The sequence below is a fragment of the Haemaphysalis longicornis genome, unplaced genomic scaffold (genome assembly GCF_048455015.1).
Source record: "Haemaphysalis longicornis isolate Haplotype H1 unplaced genomic scaffold, Haemaphysalis longicornis Haplotype H1 scaffold_1, whole genome shotgun sequence".
In the NCBI taxonomy this organism is placed as follows: domain Eukaryota; kingdom Metazoa; phylum Arthropoda; class Arachnida; order Ixodida; family Ixodidae; genus Haemaphysalis; species Haemaphysalis longicornis.
In genome coordinates, this window is record NW_027526203.1 from 133,551,628 (window position 1) to 133,568,681 (window position 17,054).

A 17,054-nucleotide genomic window follows, 5' to 3' on the forward strand; every position below is an offset into this window, starting at 1 on the left:
AGAGCTTATAAGCTTGCCGAACGAGCTATTTACGCTTAAATTTAGGGCACATTCTTTTTAAAGCCCTAAGAATGGTGGGACAAACAGTGGAAGTTACGAAAGCACACGTAAACATAGAAGTACCGATGTGCACTGCTGTTGGTACTGCTCGCACTATGCTTGGTTTAGCTGCACAGGACTGCGGGGTTTCGGGGCTGTTTCAGACGACACTGGCCGATTGACACAAGCAACAATGTCTTACGTGACCGTATTTGTCGAGCGAGCACCATGTTTCACGAAACGATTGTCTCGATGAACAAAACAAGCCAGGTACAAATACGTTCACAAACCAAGGGCAGAAAATGGCTTGCCGCGGTGTGGTGGCGCCATCTAGGTTCACTAACGGTAAACAAGGCCCTGTGATGTCATTGCCAACCACGAAAACATAAAATTTTGATTTTCCCGCTAAATGGTAACTGAATTAATTTTTCAGTGAATAAAGCATCGTTTGCACTCGGACAAGCGGGGGCACTACAAAACATGAAATCTTTCGAATAACACAAACTCGTGTTTTGTCTTCATGGCTCGTTTAAATCACATAGCAGGACACCCCGTTTCGGTGTTCTGCAATAGTGCACTTGCCGTTGCAGGCGAGCCAGAGGGGGGAGCTGCCCTTCTTGTTTTTGACGTCGATGGCGGCGCCACGCTTGATGAGCAGCTCGACGAAGGCATAGTGGCCCTTGTCTGCGGCGATGGTGAGGGCAGTGTCGCGAGACGAGGGCACGGGCGGCGCGTTGACGTCGGCACCCTTGTCGAGCAGCACGCGGCCGACCTCGACATAGCCGCCCGAGGCGGCCTCCATGAGGGGTGTGAGGCCCGTCTTGGCGCGGTGCTCCACGTTGGCCCTGCGGTCCACCAGCAGGGCCACCACCTCCTGGCGCCCCTGGAAGCAGGCCAGCGTCAGCGCCGTGTTCTTGTTGGTCTCGATCTGGGCGTTGATGTCGCTACCGTTGTCCAGCAGCAGCCGCACGGCCGCCGTGTGGCCGTTCATGGCGGCCAGCATGAGCGGCGAGATGCCCAGCTTGCTGCCCGTGCGCGAGTTGATCTCGGCGCCGTGCTGCAGCAGCAGCTTGATGATGTTGACGTAGCCACCCGAGGCCGCCAGGCTCAGGGGCGTGTAGTCGGAGACGTTGCGATGCTCCTTGTTGGCGCCGCGCGCGAGCAAGATCTCGACCACCTCGTAGCGGCCGCCCGAGCAGGCGAGCGACAGGGCGGTGTCCTTGGTGCGCTCCGACTGGGCCTCCAGGTCGGCGCCGTGCGAGAGCAGTATGTCGACGACGCCCGCGTGGCCCGCCGTGGCAGCCAGCATGAGTGGCGTAAAGCCCTTCTTGTCCCGGTGCTCCAGGTGGGCCCCCCGGCTGAGCAGCAGGCCGACCAGCTCCTCGTGGCCCCCCGCGCACGCCAGCGTCAGGGCCGTGTCGTGGTTGCTCTCTGTCTGCCAGTTGAGGTCCACCTGCGCGTGCTGCACGGGGAAGGCCGTCGTCGGGTGGAACTGCAGCCCACCCACCGTGGGCCCCGCCCCGTGCACGTGGTGGTGGTGGTGGTGGTGGTGGTCGGGGCACACCGTCACCGCCGGCTGCGCCGCCGCCGTCAGGGACACCTGCTGCTGCGGAGAGGCGGCCCCGACGGGCGCGCCCGACGGACCTGCAGCGGCCAGGGCGCACACGCAGCTGAGCGTCCACACCCACTCCAAAATGCAAGCACTGCCCTGGGGAGCAGCGAGGACAAACATTTCTAGCATTGCATGGCGCAGCAAGCGCTTACATCACCGAAGGTCAACAGGCACGCACAGCCACAAAAATGCCCCGCACCTAAATTTGCCAACACTTTGTCCAGGTGCCGCCGCCTAGTTCCACTTCTGCCAGATTCGGAAATCCTGTTACCTTTGGTCGCTGGCATTCGGCGAGAACAGACACGGACAGTGAATACGTGCAAGGTTATGCACGCTTTCTGAATGCTCTTTGGCTGTCCACACCGACACTGTGAACTGCGAAATAAAGTGCGCATAAGTGCGCCGCGACGATGCAGTTGCAGTAGCAAGTGGTGGCGGCTGAGTAGTTGCCGACAAAAGTACCATGGCGGCACTTCCGCTTAAGTAGCTCGAAGAAAACGAAAAAAATTTACTAACAAATGTCTGCTTTAACGGAATAAACGGCACGCTGTTTATTCGATTAAGATGTACCAACTTGCCCCATTTAAAATGAATGTTCTGGATGTCTTTTACCACGAGCTGTTCTTGTGGTGGGTGTACCCCGACTGAACCCATTCCCGAAACACCCTTCCTGTTACACCTGTCCCGCATGTGCCCCCGAAACACCCGCCCTGTTTGAGCACGTCAGTTTCAACCCGTTCCCAAAACGTTCTTGCCGTTTGAGCCCGTATCATTTCAACCCACTCCATTCAGAACATACGAGTTACCTCTTTTAAAAGTGCTGCTCAAAATGTGCATCTACGGAACGGGCCACGTGCTACTACTGTAAAACCGTTTGTTTCAGAAGCCGCATGCAGCACTGTGGAGTAGACATTGTCAACAGTCTGTATGCTGAGGGCGCCTAAATCGCCGTCAAAAGAGGCGCCGGGGCATTTCGGGTCCACCTGCCAAGAGGTGAGACCGAAACGTCCTTTCAATGCACCCTTCACGGTGAGTTGGGCTCGCTCAGTGTGCTGGCTGTTGACAACAATGTAGCCGCCACAGTGCTGCACGAGTGCTGCACAGCACTGCACAGTGCCACAGTGCTTCACAATGCTGCACGCGGGCACAGCATTAGTCAAATGCTGTGCCCGCGTTTGGTTATGCTTGCTGACTGGACCACTAGAGCCACCTGTCTTCAGCAGTAGAAAGCATTGGCGTGAACTGTCAGCCAATATGGATGCCTCCTCCTCCTATGGGAGCGCTTGCGAGTAACGTCAACTTTTTTTTAGATTATCGCGGCGCAAAGGCTTTTAGAGAAAAAAAGAGTTGTATGATAAACTAGCGCAAGGTCTGGTGTTCCCTTCTGTGTGAACATCATTTGCAATAGCCTCAAGATGAATGCATATAGGACTGAGGAAATGATGCATGCACAATTGTGTACATGGCACTTTGGGCCAGGCAATTCAGCTGCATTTTTGTCTTCTGTATTTTCTCATCTATAGCAAATTGTCTTGTTCTAAAGCTTTTGATACCAAAATGTTTTTTTTTACGTTTTGATTTTTTAGGTCTTCATGATACCTCTAATTGCCAACTGAGAGCATCTACGAGCTCAGCCGAAGCATTGCTCACCAGGATTGCAGATGGGAATGTATCAGATGCAGATTTTTCAGACGACGAACTGGATGATACTTTCAATGCTGTTGTAAGTAGCCCTTTGCTGGTTTTCCCAACGTAATTTGCGGCAGTTTCTGATTTTGTATTTCATTTATTTCAGTTTTAGCCTCCGTCAGTTGCGAACGAGAGGACAGCAGAGCACAGCAGCAATGAGGAGGCCACTCCACCGGAGCCGGGGCGTAAGAGAAAACTTCAAGTCAAGTGGATTAGAAAGGACTTCCCACCAATTGGAACAGATTGCTTCCTTACCCCTGCACACGGGTCACCTCCTCTAGAACCGCCGAAGTATTTCGCAAAGTACTTTCCAGATTAGCTTTTCTTTGAACTCTCGCATTTCCCGAATGTGTACGACTTGCACACAGCCCGAATTGGGCTCGTAGCCACACCAGAGGAAATTAAGGTGTTCTTTGGAATCCTGTTGCTCATGGCCATCCTCAAGATGCCTCGTGTTTGAATGTATTGGCAAGAGGGTACCAGAATCCCCTCCATTGCTGATGCAATGTCAGCAAAAAGGTTTTTAAGTTGAGGTCAATGCTGCATGCAACTGATTCTAATGCCCCAGTCAGTCCTACAACGAACAAGTTTTGGAAGGTAGCACCCATTGTCGATGCCGTGAGGGAGCAATGCCTTCATCTTGAGCCTCTTCCCAACAACAGCACTGACGAGCAGATGGTTCCATTTACTGGAAAAGTCGTGGCAGAGCAGTTCGTGCGAAACAAGCCTAACCCCGAGGGCATTTGTCCGTTGTAGTTCCATAGTTCCGTTCTGTAGTTCAGTTTTTGTCCATTGTAGTTCCAATGGAATGGCCCACAATTTCGAGCTCTACCAAGGCAAGGGTACTGACCATTCGAACTTGGGCCTTGGAGGGTCTGTAGTTGTGCGCCTAGTGGAACACCTTCCCCAGGGTCTCAATGTTAGGTGTTTCACAGACAACCACTTTTCGTCTGTTCCTCTTTTTTGAGAATTGAAACTTCTTGGAACTTTGGCTTCTGGGACAATTTGATACAACCGACTGCTTGGGTGTGAACTCAAGAGTGACAAGGAGCTAAAGAAAGAAGGGCGCGGAAGCAGCGACTCCAACATCACTGAGGATGAAGATGTCATGGTTCATTGGCATGACAACGGACCCTTGAACATGGTTTGTTCAAGGAAGAACTGTAGTTTGCGTGGGAAACACGAAAAAAGTAAAACGCTGGAGTGAGGCACTGAACCACACAGAAAACAAGCGCGGTAAAAAACAACAAACATAGGACGAGGCGTTGACAGGACAAGCACCAACCTTCAACAAAACGTTTATTGCAGAACCAGCGCATATAAACACGTCTGGCTGGTGTGAAGAGAGGAGCAGTCACGTACGCCTACGGCAAGAAATCGAGCTCGATTTCTTGTCGTAGGCGGTACGTGACCGTTTCTTGTTTCACCCACCGTTTTGATGTTGCCCTTTCCTTCCTCCTCTATTCACGCTAGCCAGACATGTTTATATGCGCTGGTTCTGCAATAAACGTTTTGTTGAAGGTTAGCGCTTGTCCTGTCAACGCCTCGTCCTATGTTTGTTGTTTTTTACCGCTTGTTTCCTGTGCGACTATGAACCAACCCGCCCAAACCTTTCCCCTTCTGAGGCACTGACGCAGCACGTGGAAATCGACTGCCCGGAAGTGATTGTACAGTACAAGCTGGTTATGGGAGGGGTGGACAAGCTTGATTTTCTGATGTGCCTTTATCCCTTGTCTACGAGAACCAGCAAGCGGCCAGCCAGGGTTGTATCCCACTTCATCGGATTTGCTGTTTGCAACAGCTGGCTAGAGTACGTCCGTGATGCAAGTGCAGAGAATCTACCTAAGAAGGACGTGAAGGACACGACATCACTCACAGCTTGATCGCGAAACAAGACCAAGCCTCCCAGGAGAGGACGACCGAGCAGCGGTGCGCAGACAACCTCTAGGCAGGCACACAATGCAATGCCTATGCCTACCATCTCTACGAGGTTCGATGGAATCAACCACTGGCCGAAGCACACCAATTCTAAATTTGCTCAGAGGTGCCGAAACGCTGGCTGCGATTCCAGGTCCCGCATTTGCTGCCGCAAGTGCCATGTGCCCTTGTGCCTGAGTGCAGCAAGACTGCTTTTATGATTTTCATATGAAGACGTAAGGTCTAATCTAATTTCTTGGGGCTGAGGCGCCATGTCAAAAATTTTTGTACAAATCGCAAACAAGTTTTTGAACATTTCTTTGCTTTCTAGACACCAAATCGCACCTGAAGGGGTTATAACACAGAGGCGACAGACGTCCAACCTCTGGTGAAGGACAACTCGTGCACACATTGGCTTCCAGTCACAGTGCCTCGCTTTCCCCGCAACTGCCACCTGTCAGAGCCCCTGGGGAAGACACCGTGTGCCAAAGCCTCTCTCACCCCTGTGTGGCCCTGCAAACATCACTGCCAGTAGCTGCATGCACTGACCTCCTCCGAGACAGCGCCATCTTCACTACAGCAGTCCTGAACAAAACAACCCTGCGCACCTCACTGACGACTGTTGACGCTTCTTCAGTTTATTCAGTTACTTCGCCCGCCAAGCCCATGTCAAGCACACCTCGAAGCAGTTCTCGCTGCGGAGGGCGACACCGATGCGAACCAGCAATTTAACATGTTCCCAGACAGCCACGCCCAGCCACCATTTGTCGGAACCACATGTCATGTCCTAAAAAGCATGTCTAAGAATGCAGGAAGCATGACTGGGTACCGGGACACTCGGGCAGGATCGGCAACGAGACTGCTAACGCTTCGCGAGTGAGCCCATTGAACTCCGCTCCAACCTGGCGTTAGCCCTCCCATTGGCACAATACGACACAAGGCTGCAGCCACGCGTGCATCCAAACAGTCACTGCGGAAACTGGTCCAACTAGACCCACACCCCTGGCCGCTGGATTGCCCCATGGCGCAGAAGTGCTTTTGCACAAGGCACAGGCTGGTTCCACGCTCACAGAGGATGTTCTGGCCAAGTGTGCCACCAGCATGCCGTCCAGGATCCGCAACCTGCACCCCCTGCTCCACAAGAACCACGCCCAGTGGGCACCACATGTTGTGGGAATGTCCTGGCCTTCGTTTGAAGTGTCTCCCGCCCGGAGTACAGCGACTTTAATGTTAAACAACGCCGTTCTGGCCCGCCACTTTTTCTGGGGGAGTTCCCGCGCTCCTCAGCCGCGGAATGTAACCTATAAACCTTCACCCCTCCATTTCCCTCAATCCCCAAGACGACGAACGTGCCCGCCCTCTCTAATAAAGTTGTAATGTTATGTATTGTTTATGGGGGGAGGCAGTACTTAGAGTAATTGTCACTGATCTGTGAGAGGGTGGCGAGTTAGGCAAGCTGGTACGGTGTCCTATTGGCAACAGTCCTGCCAAAATGCCACTGGTCTACTTCAAAGTTTAATACACATGAGCTACAGGTATTTCGGGACTCGTGTAATTTGGGAAAGCAAGCTAATTCCCATGTCTGTACCAGTCACTTGAGTTGAACTGAGTAGGTCATTAGGGGAAATAGCTACATGGGAAAAAAGGACAGTCGGGTCGTTTTGTCCCAGGTTGAAGTGGGCGGGAACAAGCGAGAAGGTTGAAATAGGAATGGGTTCAAACGGATGCAGGAGAAATGGGAAGTTTGAAACGGGAATGGGTTGAAACGGGAACCACCCCTAGTGGTATGCCTACTTTTCTATATTAAATTTTTTTAAAGCTTGAACAAAAATTACAAACATAGGGGGGTTTTTTTGTTTTTAAGGTATACATGAAACACCAACATGTCTCCGCAGGGGGAGTTCAATCAGCTACATTATAGTGCACTTTCAGCAGAAAAAAAAGAAAGCAATAAGCTGATATGTTGTGTGGGAAGGCCAGAAGTGAATCCCGCGGACACGTACCCCTTGCACCATGACCAAGATTAGCAGCAAATCTTGGGTCCACTTGCACGGATCTCAACCGATTACCTCATACGGCAAAAGTACGCACCGGATGAAACAAAACGCCAGTACTGGAAGAAAGATGCCTTGATTTGGAAGTGTAGGCAAGCAGGCTTTCACAGCTGAAGCAGGCACAGTAGTGAAGGCAATCTTGTCGGCCATGGTTTGCCTGTAGAGCCGCAGTCAACGTACGCCCTTACTGGAACCACAGTACGACAGAAAGACAAGCTAGCTGGTGCAGATGCACGCAAGCTGGGACAGGGGGGTGCAGAGGAGGGTCAGAGCCCCCCTGCACCCCCCTTCCCCTCAGGGGGCAGGAAGAGAGGGGGCGTACCGGTGACGATCTCGCCCAGGGCCTCGTGCAGGGTGCGTGCGGGCGCTGCCACCATGAGCCCCTCGGCCTGGGCCCCAAACGAGCCCAGCAGGGAGGAGGGGGCACAAACCAGGTCCTTGCCACCGGCTGCCTGCTGCTTGTTCGCCTTGGCCTGCAGGGGATTACCACCAGCATCCACACACCGCTCCTCCCAGCACTGCCCTGCCAGCAAGCCCCCCTGTGGAGGCATACCGCGCTGCCACCCAAAGTACCCGCTTTCCAAGCAAATTGTGATTGCGTTCCAAAGTTTGGGGGCTTTGCGCACCAAAGCTACACCTAGCTGGGAGACATGCTGCAGTGAAGGGCACTGGATTAGCTTTGCCCACCTGCAGGGAATCATCCACGAGCGCCAAATTTAGGCACGCGGCAGCTGCTGCCATTTGTAGCCGCCATCAGAAAAAAAAGTCACCACAAATCCGTTTTTGCACTCAGCAGCCCAACGCTTTAGCCACTGAGCCACCATGGCAGGTCAAACCCAATATTTAACCATTTCGAATAAGAACACTGAAATCAACATTACTTCGGCAACTAGCCCATAGAAAAGTAGAAGGCCCATTTAAAAGTTTGCAAAACATTTATACGGCACAAGCAACATAAACACACAGAAGCTACTTAGTTGGCACACACTTGCTCTAAACATTAGTGCACGCCAAACACAGAAGCACGACGAGACAACCGCTTGCCCCATCTTGCTTCTTCTGTGTCGTGTTTGGCGCGCTCTAATTTTTAAAGCAAACACGGAAGCTATCCTGCTGATTTTTTAAGCCTTATGATGATACAGCGTTTTATATGGTGGCAACTTTCATCTCCTGTCGCGAACTTAAAGGAGCCATGAAGAGAAAACACAAGTTTGGTTCATTCAAAAGATTGCCTCGTTAGAATCATACTGACACCACTTTTAACGTAAACTTCGCTCAAATAAGCTACATAATTAGGAAAAACGGGAATGGTCATGCGACCCACCAGCTCATTTCCCGCAACAGGACCCTATGATCGTCATACCAGATAGCTCTGCGGTTGGCAGAGGACGGCAGAAGCAGACGCAAATTAGGTAGAACTTACAAACGAGACGAACGAGCGATTTGCACTTAAATTTAGGGCACATTCTTTACAAAGCAATAAGAATGATGGGACAAACAGTGGAAGTTACGAAAGCACATGTAAACATAGAAGTACTGATGCGTTCTGCTGTTCGTACTGCGCACAGCATGCTTGGTGTTTTGCTGCACAGCACTACGGCGCTTGGGGTTGTCTCAGACAACACTGGACGATTGACGCAAGCAACGGTGTCTTACGTGACCCCGTTTGTCGAGCGAGCACTGTTTCAGGGAACGAATGTTTTCTCCCAGAACAAAAACAAGCCAGGTTTAAATGCGGGCAAAAACAAACCAAACGCTTGCCACGGTATGGTGGCGCCATCTAGGTTACGGAACGTAAAGAAACGCGGGAACAAACCAACACCGCCGTACAGGGTGGAGACAACCTTTGAACGGTCCTGTGCAGCCGCAATTGGGCCAACGGGCTCAACGCGTTATTCTTTTCGTTTCCCACGAGACCTAGCAACGCGAAACAGACAATATGATTCAAACTTCTTCAGTAAACCGCGTTGCGGCGATAATTTTAGCGCGGTTTTGACACAGTGACTTGCTTCGGCAGCGAGCGAGCAACCTAAAATGGCGGCGCCAGCGTATACGTGTCTCTACCCTGTACGGCGGATGCGTGAATGAAGGTACTCTAGGCTGCAGAGCGGTCGGTTCCAGTGATGTCACTTGGGACCACGAAAACGCACGATTGAGTGGGAAAATCAAAATTTTAACCTAAATTGTTTAATTTCTCAGTGAATAAAGCACCGTTAGTATCCGGACAAGCGCTGGGGGCACTATAAAACACGAAATCTTTCGAATAAAACCAACTTGCATTTTCTCTTCATGGCTCCTTTAACAATGAGAGTATATATTCTGATAAGCAGAGGTTAAAACATTTTTCCCTAAAAAAGAAAAAGGCGAACGGTAGTCCCCCAAAACTTCATGTCAGTCTTAGGAATAAACCCAGCAAAAAGGAAATGGTAGGCATGAAAAATTTAGCAAATTTTGCGTAATTTCACACAATTTCGCAAACGCTTTACCCTCATTTTCTACTTTTTGCTTCCCAGGACTAACAATGCTGAATTTGATTTTAAAAATACCTCGGGGCTCTTAACTCTTTCTTCACAGCACCATAGGCCATCGGACACTGAGTTCGGATGATTCAAATGTCCCAATAAAGCTAAAAACGGCGCCCTGCGGACAACTAACGCCACCTGGTGTGTTTATTGGCAACACCTTTTTCGCTTTTATTTTTTGTTTACATTGCGCGTGCAGAGATGGCGTCGAGAGTGAAATTTGAACCTGCGATAGTAGAGAATTGCGTCCACTTCACGGCGTGCTCCACAAAAGCGCGGACACCTGTGGCAGGTACTTCGGCAGCTGCAGCGGCAGTGCCGACTTATCCCAGCAGCAGTGATGACTTCAGCAATGATGTGGGTTCATCAGATTTTAGTTCTGATGAAGACGTTCCCATTCAACGGCCTCAGATGTCAACAAGTGCTGGAGGCATAGTTAGTTTTTGACTTAGCGCTGTATTTACAAACAAAATGCGCTTCCTATCTGACGACTGCGGTTTTACTTCCGTGTGTAGGGTCTGGACAATGTGCGGCGATGATATGTCGCCAAATGAACCGCCCCGTATCGTGCTATTACCTTCAAGATAGCCTGACAATCATGTCGGAGTAGCGCTGCAGAACGATGCACGCCGCTTCTCAGGAGCGGTAAATTTTTTTCATTTTTTATGACTTAACTGATACGGATTTTGCGCAAGAACACAAACAAGTATGCTTGTATGCATATTTTAGAGAGGCCGACCTACTCTCGAGTGGCTTCGCGGAGCGGCACAGCCATCACGGCCTCTGGTCTGGCAAGCCCACAAAAATCCAAAACTTGGTGTACAGCGATGTTGTATATATCGAATCGTAGCTTAGGAACGTAGAACCAACTTGTATATTTTAAAATTCCTAAATATATTTTTAGGCTCAGTACAATCGGCTGTGTTGTGTGTATACTTTTTGTGCATTTCTTTTTGTTTGTTTGTCCAATAAACTGTAAATATTCGTTCCTTTCACAAAACTGCTGCTACGCATTTGTAGGAGCCATCTATGAGCTACAATTTCAAGCATAGCAATGCTAAATGCGTCCAGTAGCTCAAGAGAAAAAGAAGTTTCGTGGAAGCACTCAAAATGTGCCATTTTTCCGCCGTGACGAAAGAGTTAAGACTGCTTACATGTTACCAACTGCTTTACCACAACAAATTTGAGTCTCTTTATTCACTTTTCTTCACCTTTTGTGTGAAACACTTCAACCAGCCTTTTTTCTGCTAGACTGTGTTTGCGCCTTTTTTTTTTTTCCACCTTTGATTCTTTTTTCTTGCGGCACGAATTACGTTGGCAAGCAGACCGACACGTACCACAGCTTCCCTAGAATCATGGTTCTGTGCGGCTAATGTGCACTTGTTCTACTCACATGCAATCACGTTAAGATGTTACGCGGTGCGCACTATTCTATGATTTTTTTGAGCGCAGCTCTTAAGCACCCGCTCCTGTGGTTTCGCATCGCTGTTGGCCGCGTGAATGAAGACGAAAACCAAAGATAAGATCGGGCAAGAAAGAGAGCAGGAAAGTATGGCGAAAGTGCGAGGGGGAGGGCAGTATGTCGAGGGCGCCATGAGAGACGTGCTCGGCAGTGGCGACGCACTGCGAGATAATGCCAGAATAGCACGCCGCCGTGCGTCAGTGGATGACGCAATCACTTGGAGACATGGCAGCTATGCGCCGTCACCGAGAAGAAGACTGCAGTTCGTGCTGCGCTCAAATTTCGCATTAGGGAGTATCGTAATCGTCAGCCAATGCTCCCCTCCCTCCAATTCACAGATTTGTGAATTTTGCAAGGCAGGCACATTCGCCGCTCAAATCTCCCGAATGCTGGCCAACCACCCAAGCAGGCATGTGCCACGAAGAAAGGAACGACAACTGTTCCCTCACTGGCCACGTGTGGAGACCGCACAGTAGTAGCACATCGCGCAGCTACTGTGAAGACCCTCAAGACCCAGGTTTAAATCTCACCGGATCACACGTGTTTTGTGCTTGCTCTCTACAGCAGAGGCTATTTTCTTGACCAGGCATCAGTTATTCATGGAATGGGGCACTGAAAATGCCCCCGCATGCATGCACACAAATATAAGATAGCTGCTCCGCAAATTGCATTTCATGCCTAATATTGCTGCAAAGCATGCTTTCTGTTGTTAGCGTCCGGCCGGGCCAGGCTATTCGAAGCGAAGAGAGCCTTTCCCTTTCTTTTGTATGGCACGCACTGGCTATCGTATTTGCCCTGTCATCACTAGACTAGAATGTTCTTTGCTTGCCAAGTTCTCGATCTAATACAATGGTTCGGGAAAGAATAATGCGGAGAGATGAATGCTCACAGGGAAAACGCCGCGGTATTCGATTCGCTGGCATCCGTCTGCGCATGTCACTTTGGTGACTGCTTCTTTGCCGCTTGCATTTTCGTTAAGTTCTTTGCCGAGCCCACTCTCGCTTGAGTACACTTTATTCCCTCCAGCACCCTGCGTCGTCCTTGACCATGTGAATATATGCATATAAAAAAAAGAGTTCAGGTCGATATTGGAGCAAGTGCATGAGAAATGTGTGCATTCAGCAAACTAGCTTCACAGGTGCCACACGGTGAAAGCCCTCTTGTTAAGAAAGCTTTATGTTGCTGTCTAGGAGTGCAAAGCTAGGCAATTTGGATTTTCCCTATGCCCTACACAGAAACACAAAAAGGAGGTTGCAGAAGAACCGAAAAGTGGGCTCAATGACATGGATTCATCTTCAACAGTGCAAAGCCAAAGAAAACAAATATCTGTGCCTGTGCTCTGCCTTCCTTTCCCCCTTGGTTTTGCACTGCTCTTGATGAACATGACAAGTTAAAAAGAAAACGGATCAATTTTTCAAATCCCTTGGTGAGTACGCCAGTATACCCTTGTAAAGAACCCAAAAGAGAAGCAGGTGGTCTCTAAAAACACCTTCCTCTGGGCCACTGGCCGCACTGCACCGAACCGGTGTCCTGTGGGAACGCCCACTGCTGCTATCAGAGGAAGGCACTATATGCCCAGCCAGTTCAAACTTGTTGCAAAGCCCTCCTCGTTTTCAAAAGAGCAAAATGTCGTGTATCCCAGCTGACTGAAACAACTGTCCTGTAGGGTTTTCAAAGTGTGAAAGCATTCACAGTTCCCAAAGAGCGAACCAAACTCGCACATTGGAGCGTTCCAAACACTAGTTAGCCCCGAGTGAAGCCCCCTCCCTCCCCCCAACCGACCTTGTCCACCAGCAGGTGCCTCTTGGCCGGCAGGAGGGTGGAGGGGGCGACCACCGTGGGGTGCAGGGCCTCAGTGGCCGAGGAGGAGAGGGCCGTGTTGCGCAGGTTCAGCTCTTCCACCACGTCCTCGGTGGCCAGGTGCTGGTGGTGGTGTTGGGCAGACAGCACGATCTGGGCATGAGCCTTCTCCTGCACGCACAGCCCACACGCACACACATGCAGCCGGGCCCTCCTCCTCCTCCTCGTCCTCCCCCCTCCTCCTCCTCCTCCAACACCCCCACTCTGCGCTTCGCACCACTGCTGCCCGCACGAGAGCCACACACACACTGCCTACAGACCCAGGCTTGCAGCGGCTAACTGGAAGTTACTGTGCTTCCAAACTGTCTGCACCCTCGAGGGACGTGACATTACTGAATTTTCGTGCACATAAGTGGCACCCAATAAGAAAGAGGGGACCTTCTTGCAACCAACAGCACTATCCACATGGGGCCTGCTTCACTTGCTTTTCGACCCATTCTTGTGTTTATTTAGGCTTGGGGTAGCAACCCCAAATTTTTTTAACTCTCAAAACCCAGCATGTGAAAGCTTGGAATATCTAAAGTTTGGAAACACCAATGGACAATGGAGATAGAAAGCTCAGGCACAGGACATAATGCCTTGCTGGAAACGAACAGTGCCTCATTAGATAACGAAGAATACACTCTTTGCAACAAGTTGGAACGAGTCGCGCAATGCCGCCACACTGGCCCCGATTGCTCGTGCAGCGCGGCTTACCAGCGATGCGCCGGTCAGGTGCTGCAGGAGAGCAAGGTGCCTCTCATCCCCGTGCACTCGGATAGCAGGGTCCCGCTAGGGGGGCCCGTCAGCACAGCCTCCCTGGCGTCCTCACCAAATGGCGCAGCACAACGCTGGCAACCGTGTCGAGCATCATGCAGGGTGTTCAAACCCACCCGAGCCAGTCTGCCCACGTTTTGAACAATTTATATTAAGCAGCGCCAGCACCAGCATCAAAAATTAAATTCATGCGGTGCTGGCAGTACTGGAAAAGGAGCAGAGCGTTGTACAGCGCGGTCATACCAGCGTGGAAGGTTGTAGAAACCAACTTCCACGCGTGGGGAAACGAAAGACATGTAGGTTTTCTTACCGACAAACTGACAGTGGTTTTTTCAAGTGTAGGTTCATCACACCTGGTTGGGATTCAACATTACTACTAATATACTTGCAACCAAGGCCACTACATAAGTTGCCTCCACATAAAACACGTCATCGATGAAGCTAAGAGCAGCAAAATAGCTTCTGCATGTTTGTTTTATGCCACAGAAAAATTCGGCAAGGGCTTTTCAAACAAGCCTGCACTTTTCTACAAGATAGCTACCGAGGCACGCTCAATAAATTTCAGCTTTCCCATAGTAAATGGCAACATATCACCTAACTTTGATCCAAAACTATTCGGATAAAATCAATTTTCTTTGAATCCACTATGACTGCAAAAACCACTACTTGTGACACCCTAGTGTTTGTGCACAGGAAAAGAAATGTTGGTTAAAGGGGCCCTGCAACACTCTTTGAGCAGTGCCAATAAACTTGTGCGATGCTTAAATTACACTGCCAGGAACAGCTCAGCAAAATATATCACTGTGAAAGTCGCGGAAAAACCAACCGCATTCTCTTCAATTGCCCTCATTATGCAAATTTGTGGTGGCTGTCCCATTGACTGCTGCTAAGTTTATATCTAGCATTTTCTATGACAATTCTCTGTCGTCGCCACTGTACACCAGCCTCTTCCATACCTGAACCGGTACGAACAGTTTAGGTGTTTCTGTTGTGTTTTGAGTGCATATGGAGTTTGAGTGACGAACTCAATACTTTCCTTTCAGCCAGACCAGCCTGAGCACGTGCTTGCGAGCAGACACCAATGCCTGAATTTTTTGTTGCAGCAGACCGGAAATAAACCTCTCCAAGTTGCGCAGAAGAGAAAACTCCCCGGCCTGTGATCGAAGGCCACCAAGAAAACGCCATGATCTGCCCCCATCTCCAGGAGAGAGCATGCAGCTTTCATCGCGTAGTCAGCGGTTGAGTTGAGAGGGAACGATAACGCGCGATTTTTCATCTCGCGTAGCTCCGGTGGTAGCAAACAGATTTTTACAACTCTTGCTGGAGGAGATTGCTTGAACAATAGACTGCCCCAAAATACATTCCAAATAGCCAGTGGTAAGTGCTGCAGGGACCCTTTAAGGCGAGAAAACATGGAGTGAACTTTTACGGCGAAGTCCCAAAAACGAGAGGGCGCTGCACTGCACCATAGGCACTACTGTCACAGCTGCCTACTTGCACAAGAATGTGCATTCGTGATCATACCCGTGCGCATTGTTTCACAGGTTTTCTTCTAGATGCCTGCTTTCGCCACTTGGGCACGGCCACCAATGGAGCCAGGAAAATGGAGAGCCCTCTCACTGCAAGACAAACTTGACGAGTAGACACGGGACCAACAGCGAAACAGCTGGAACTGTTGCCTTTAAAATTGCTTAACTCAGCTGAACTGTGCGCAGGTGGCTTTGGCGATGAGGACAGCCATGAGCCACAAGGCACAAACCTTGAACATGCCAAGGAAGCTCGTTGCTATCGGCCTGTTTCAGCTACACACTGCTATGAGCAGGCTTCTCCTGTACACAGACCACTTTCTTTACTCACCAGCTCACCGGAATACCTATCACATGCTCCAATAACACACCAGCGTGACGCTCCCCCGCAGGGATGGCTTGACGAGCGCAGCTGCTACAGATGTCACCGCTCACTAGAACGACCCTCTGGGCAAAAGTTCTACACGCGGGTACGATAATGCGGCCGAGAATGGCAAGATCGTGTGGGCTCCGAGTGAAACCGGATCTCAAACGTCCACCCCAATAGTAGGTCTCAAGGAGCCCTTCAGGCAGCTCAGCCTCAGAGGCTCCTCCAGTGTTCCTATGTACGACGGAGTGCCATGCTTCTCCCGTACACACCCTCGCAGCTCAAACCAAACTATCTTCACTGCATTATCTGATCACTCATCAGGCACTCAAATGTCGACCAAAGCAATACAAAGGACGTTTGGCATCTTCACTCCTCCAAAAGGCTACCAGGCAGAGGGTGGGCCACTCTTGCCCAGGTCCACGTGGGTCTCACTGTTCGAGCATGCAACTGGCAAGAATAGCCTTGGATAGGGATTGACGAAGGTGAGCTGGGAGGCCACAAGTCGGGGCTAGTGGCAAGACCCCGTATTGGCTCTTAATTTTGGGGTGCTGGTGGTGGCCACTTCCAGTATCGGCGGAAGCCCATTATTCAGTACTGCCTCGAACAGCGGTGGTCGCCCTTTGTTTCACTCTTTTTTTTAGTGCCTTGTGTTTCATTCCATGTATTCTCGCCTTTATCTGTGCAACCACGACCCTTCTGCGCAGTGCGATCCACAGTTCGGGAATATGCAGCATTACTTGTAGTTTTTCTCTGGGCGCAGGCTATGCAGGCAAAAATACAGCAGATGGTCTGAAAGCACACGGGCTGCAGTCAACGGGTCTAGACATCCTGGCACATTCTCGCATACAGTGTAGGCCATGTAATTGTTTCTATTAGAACATTGTGCAGATGAGCAAGCACCTTTTCCCTTTTCGAACATCTGGAGATAACAAGCTGAGCTGTGATGCAGGAGGTTTCCACTACCAGTACATAGTGCTGATATAAGCAACCGCCCTGAACACTGCGAACACAAGGTTGAGTTGGGGGGGGGGAAAAAATCCGGCTTGAGTTCTTATCTCGTTAAGTCGCCAGCATTAGCTTGGCTTTTTCCCTCCCCGCATCATCCGTTCTAGACCCTAAGAAACGCAGACCTCAAAACACAAACACAAAGTATACAGAGGTTGGTATACAGGAGAATGTGCAGCAGTGTCTGGTGCGAAAAGACAAGACGAAATAGAGACGGTGCCCCAGTTTCAAGCGGCATTTGT

At 50.4% G+C, this 17,054-nt stretch overlaps 1 protein-coding gene across 6 annotated transcripts in view; it reads right to left on the reverse strand.

The window, feature by feature from the left end:
* Positions 1-17,054, reverse strand: part of Mask (multiple ankyrin repeats single KH domain) — a 98,586-nt gene that overhangs the window by 57,660 nt on the left and 23,872 nt on the right. For all 6 annotated transcript variants that reach the window (XM_077708774.1, XM_077708767.1, XM_077708791.1 and 3 more), the window contains exons 8-10: positions 13,078-13,266; positions 7,634-7,784; positions 622-1,683 (exon numbers count right to left, since the gene is read on the reverse strand). In XM_077708774.1, the coding sequence (XP_077564900.1) occupies positions 622-1,683; positions 7,634-7,784; positions 13,078-13,266 (1,402 nt within the window). The remainder of the gene's footprint in view (positions 1-621; positions 1,684-7,633; positions 7,785-13,077; positions 13,267-17,054) is intronic.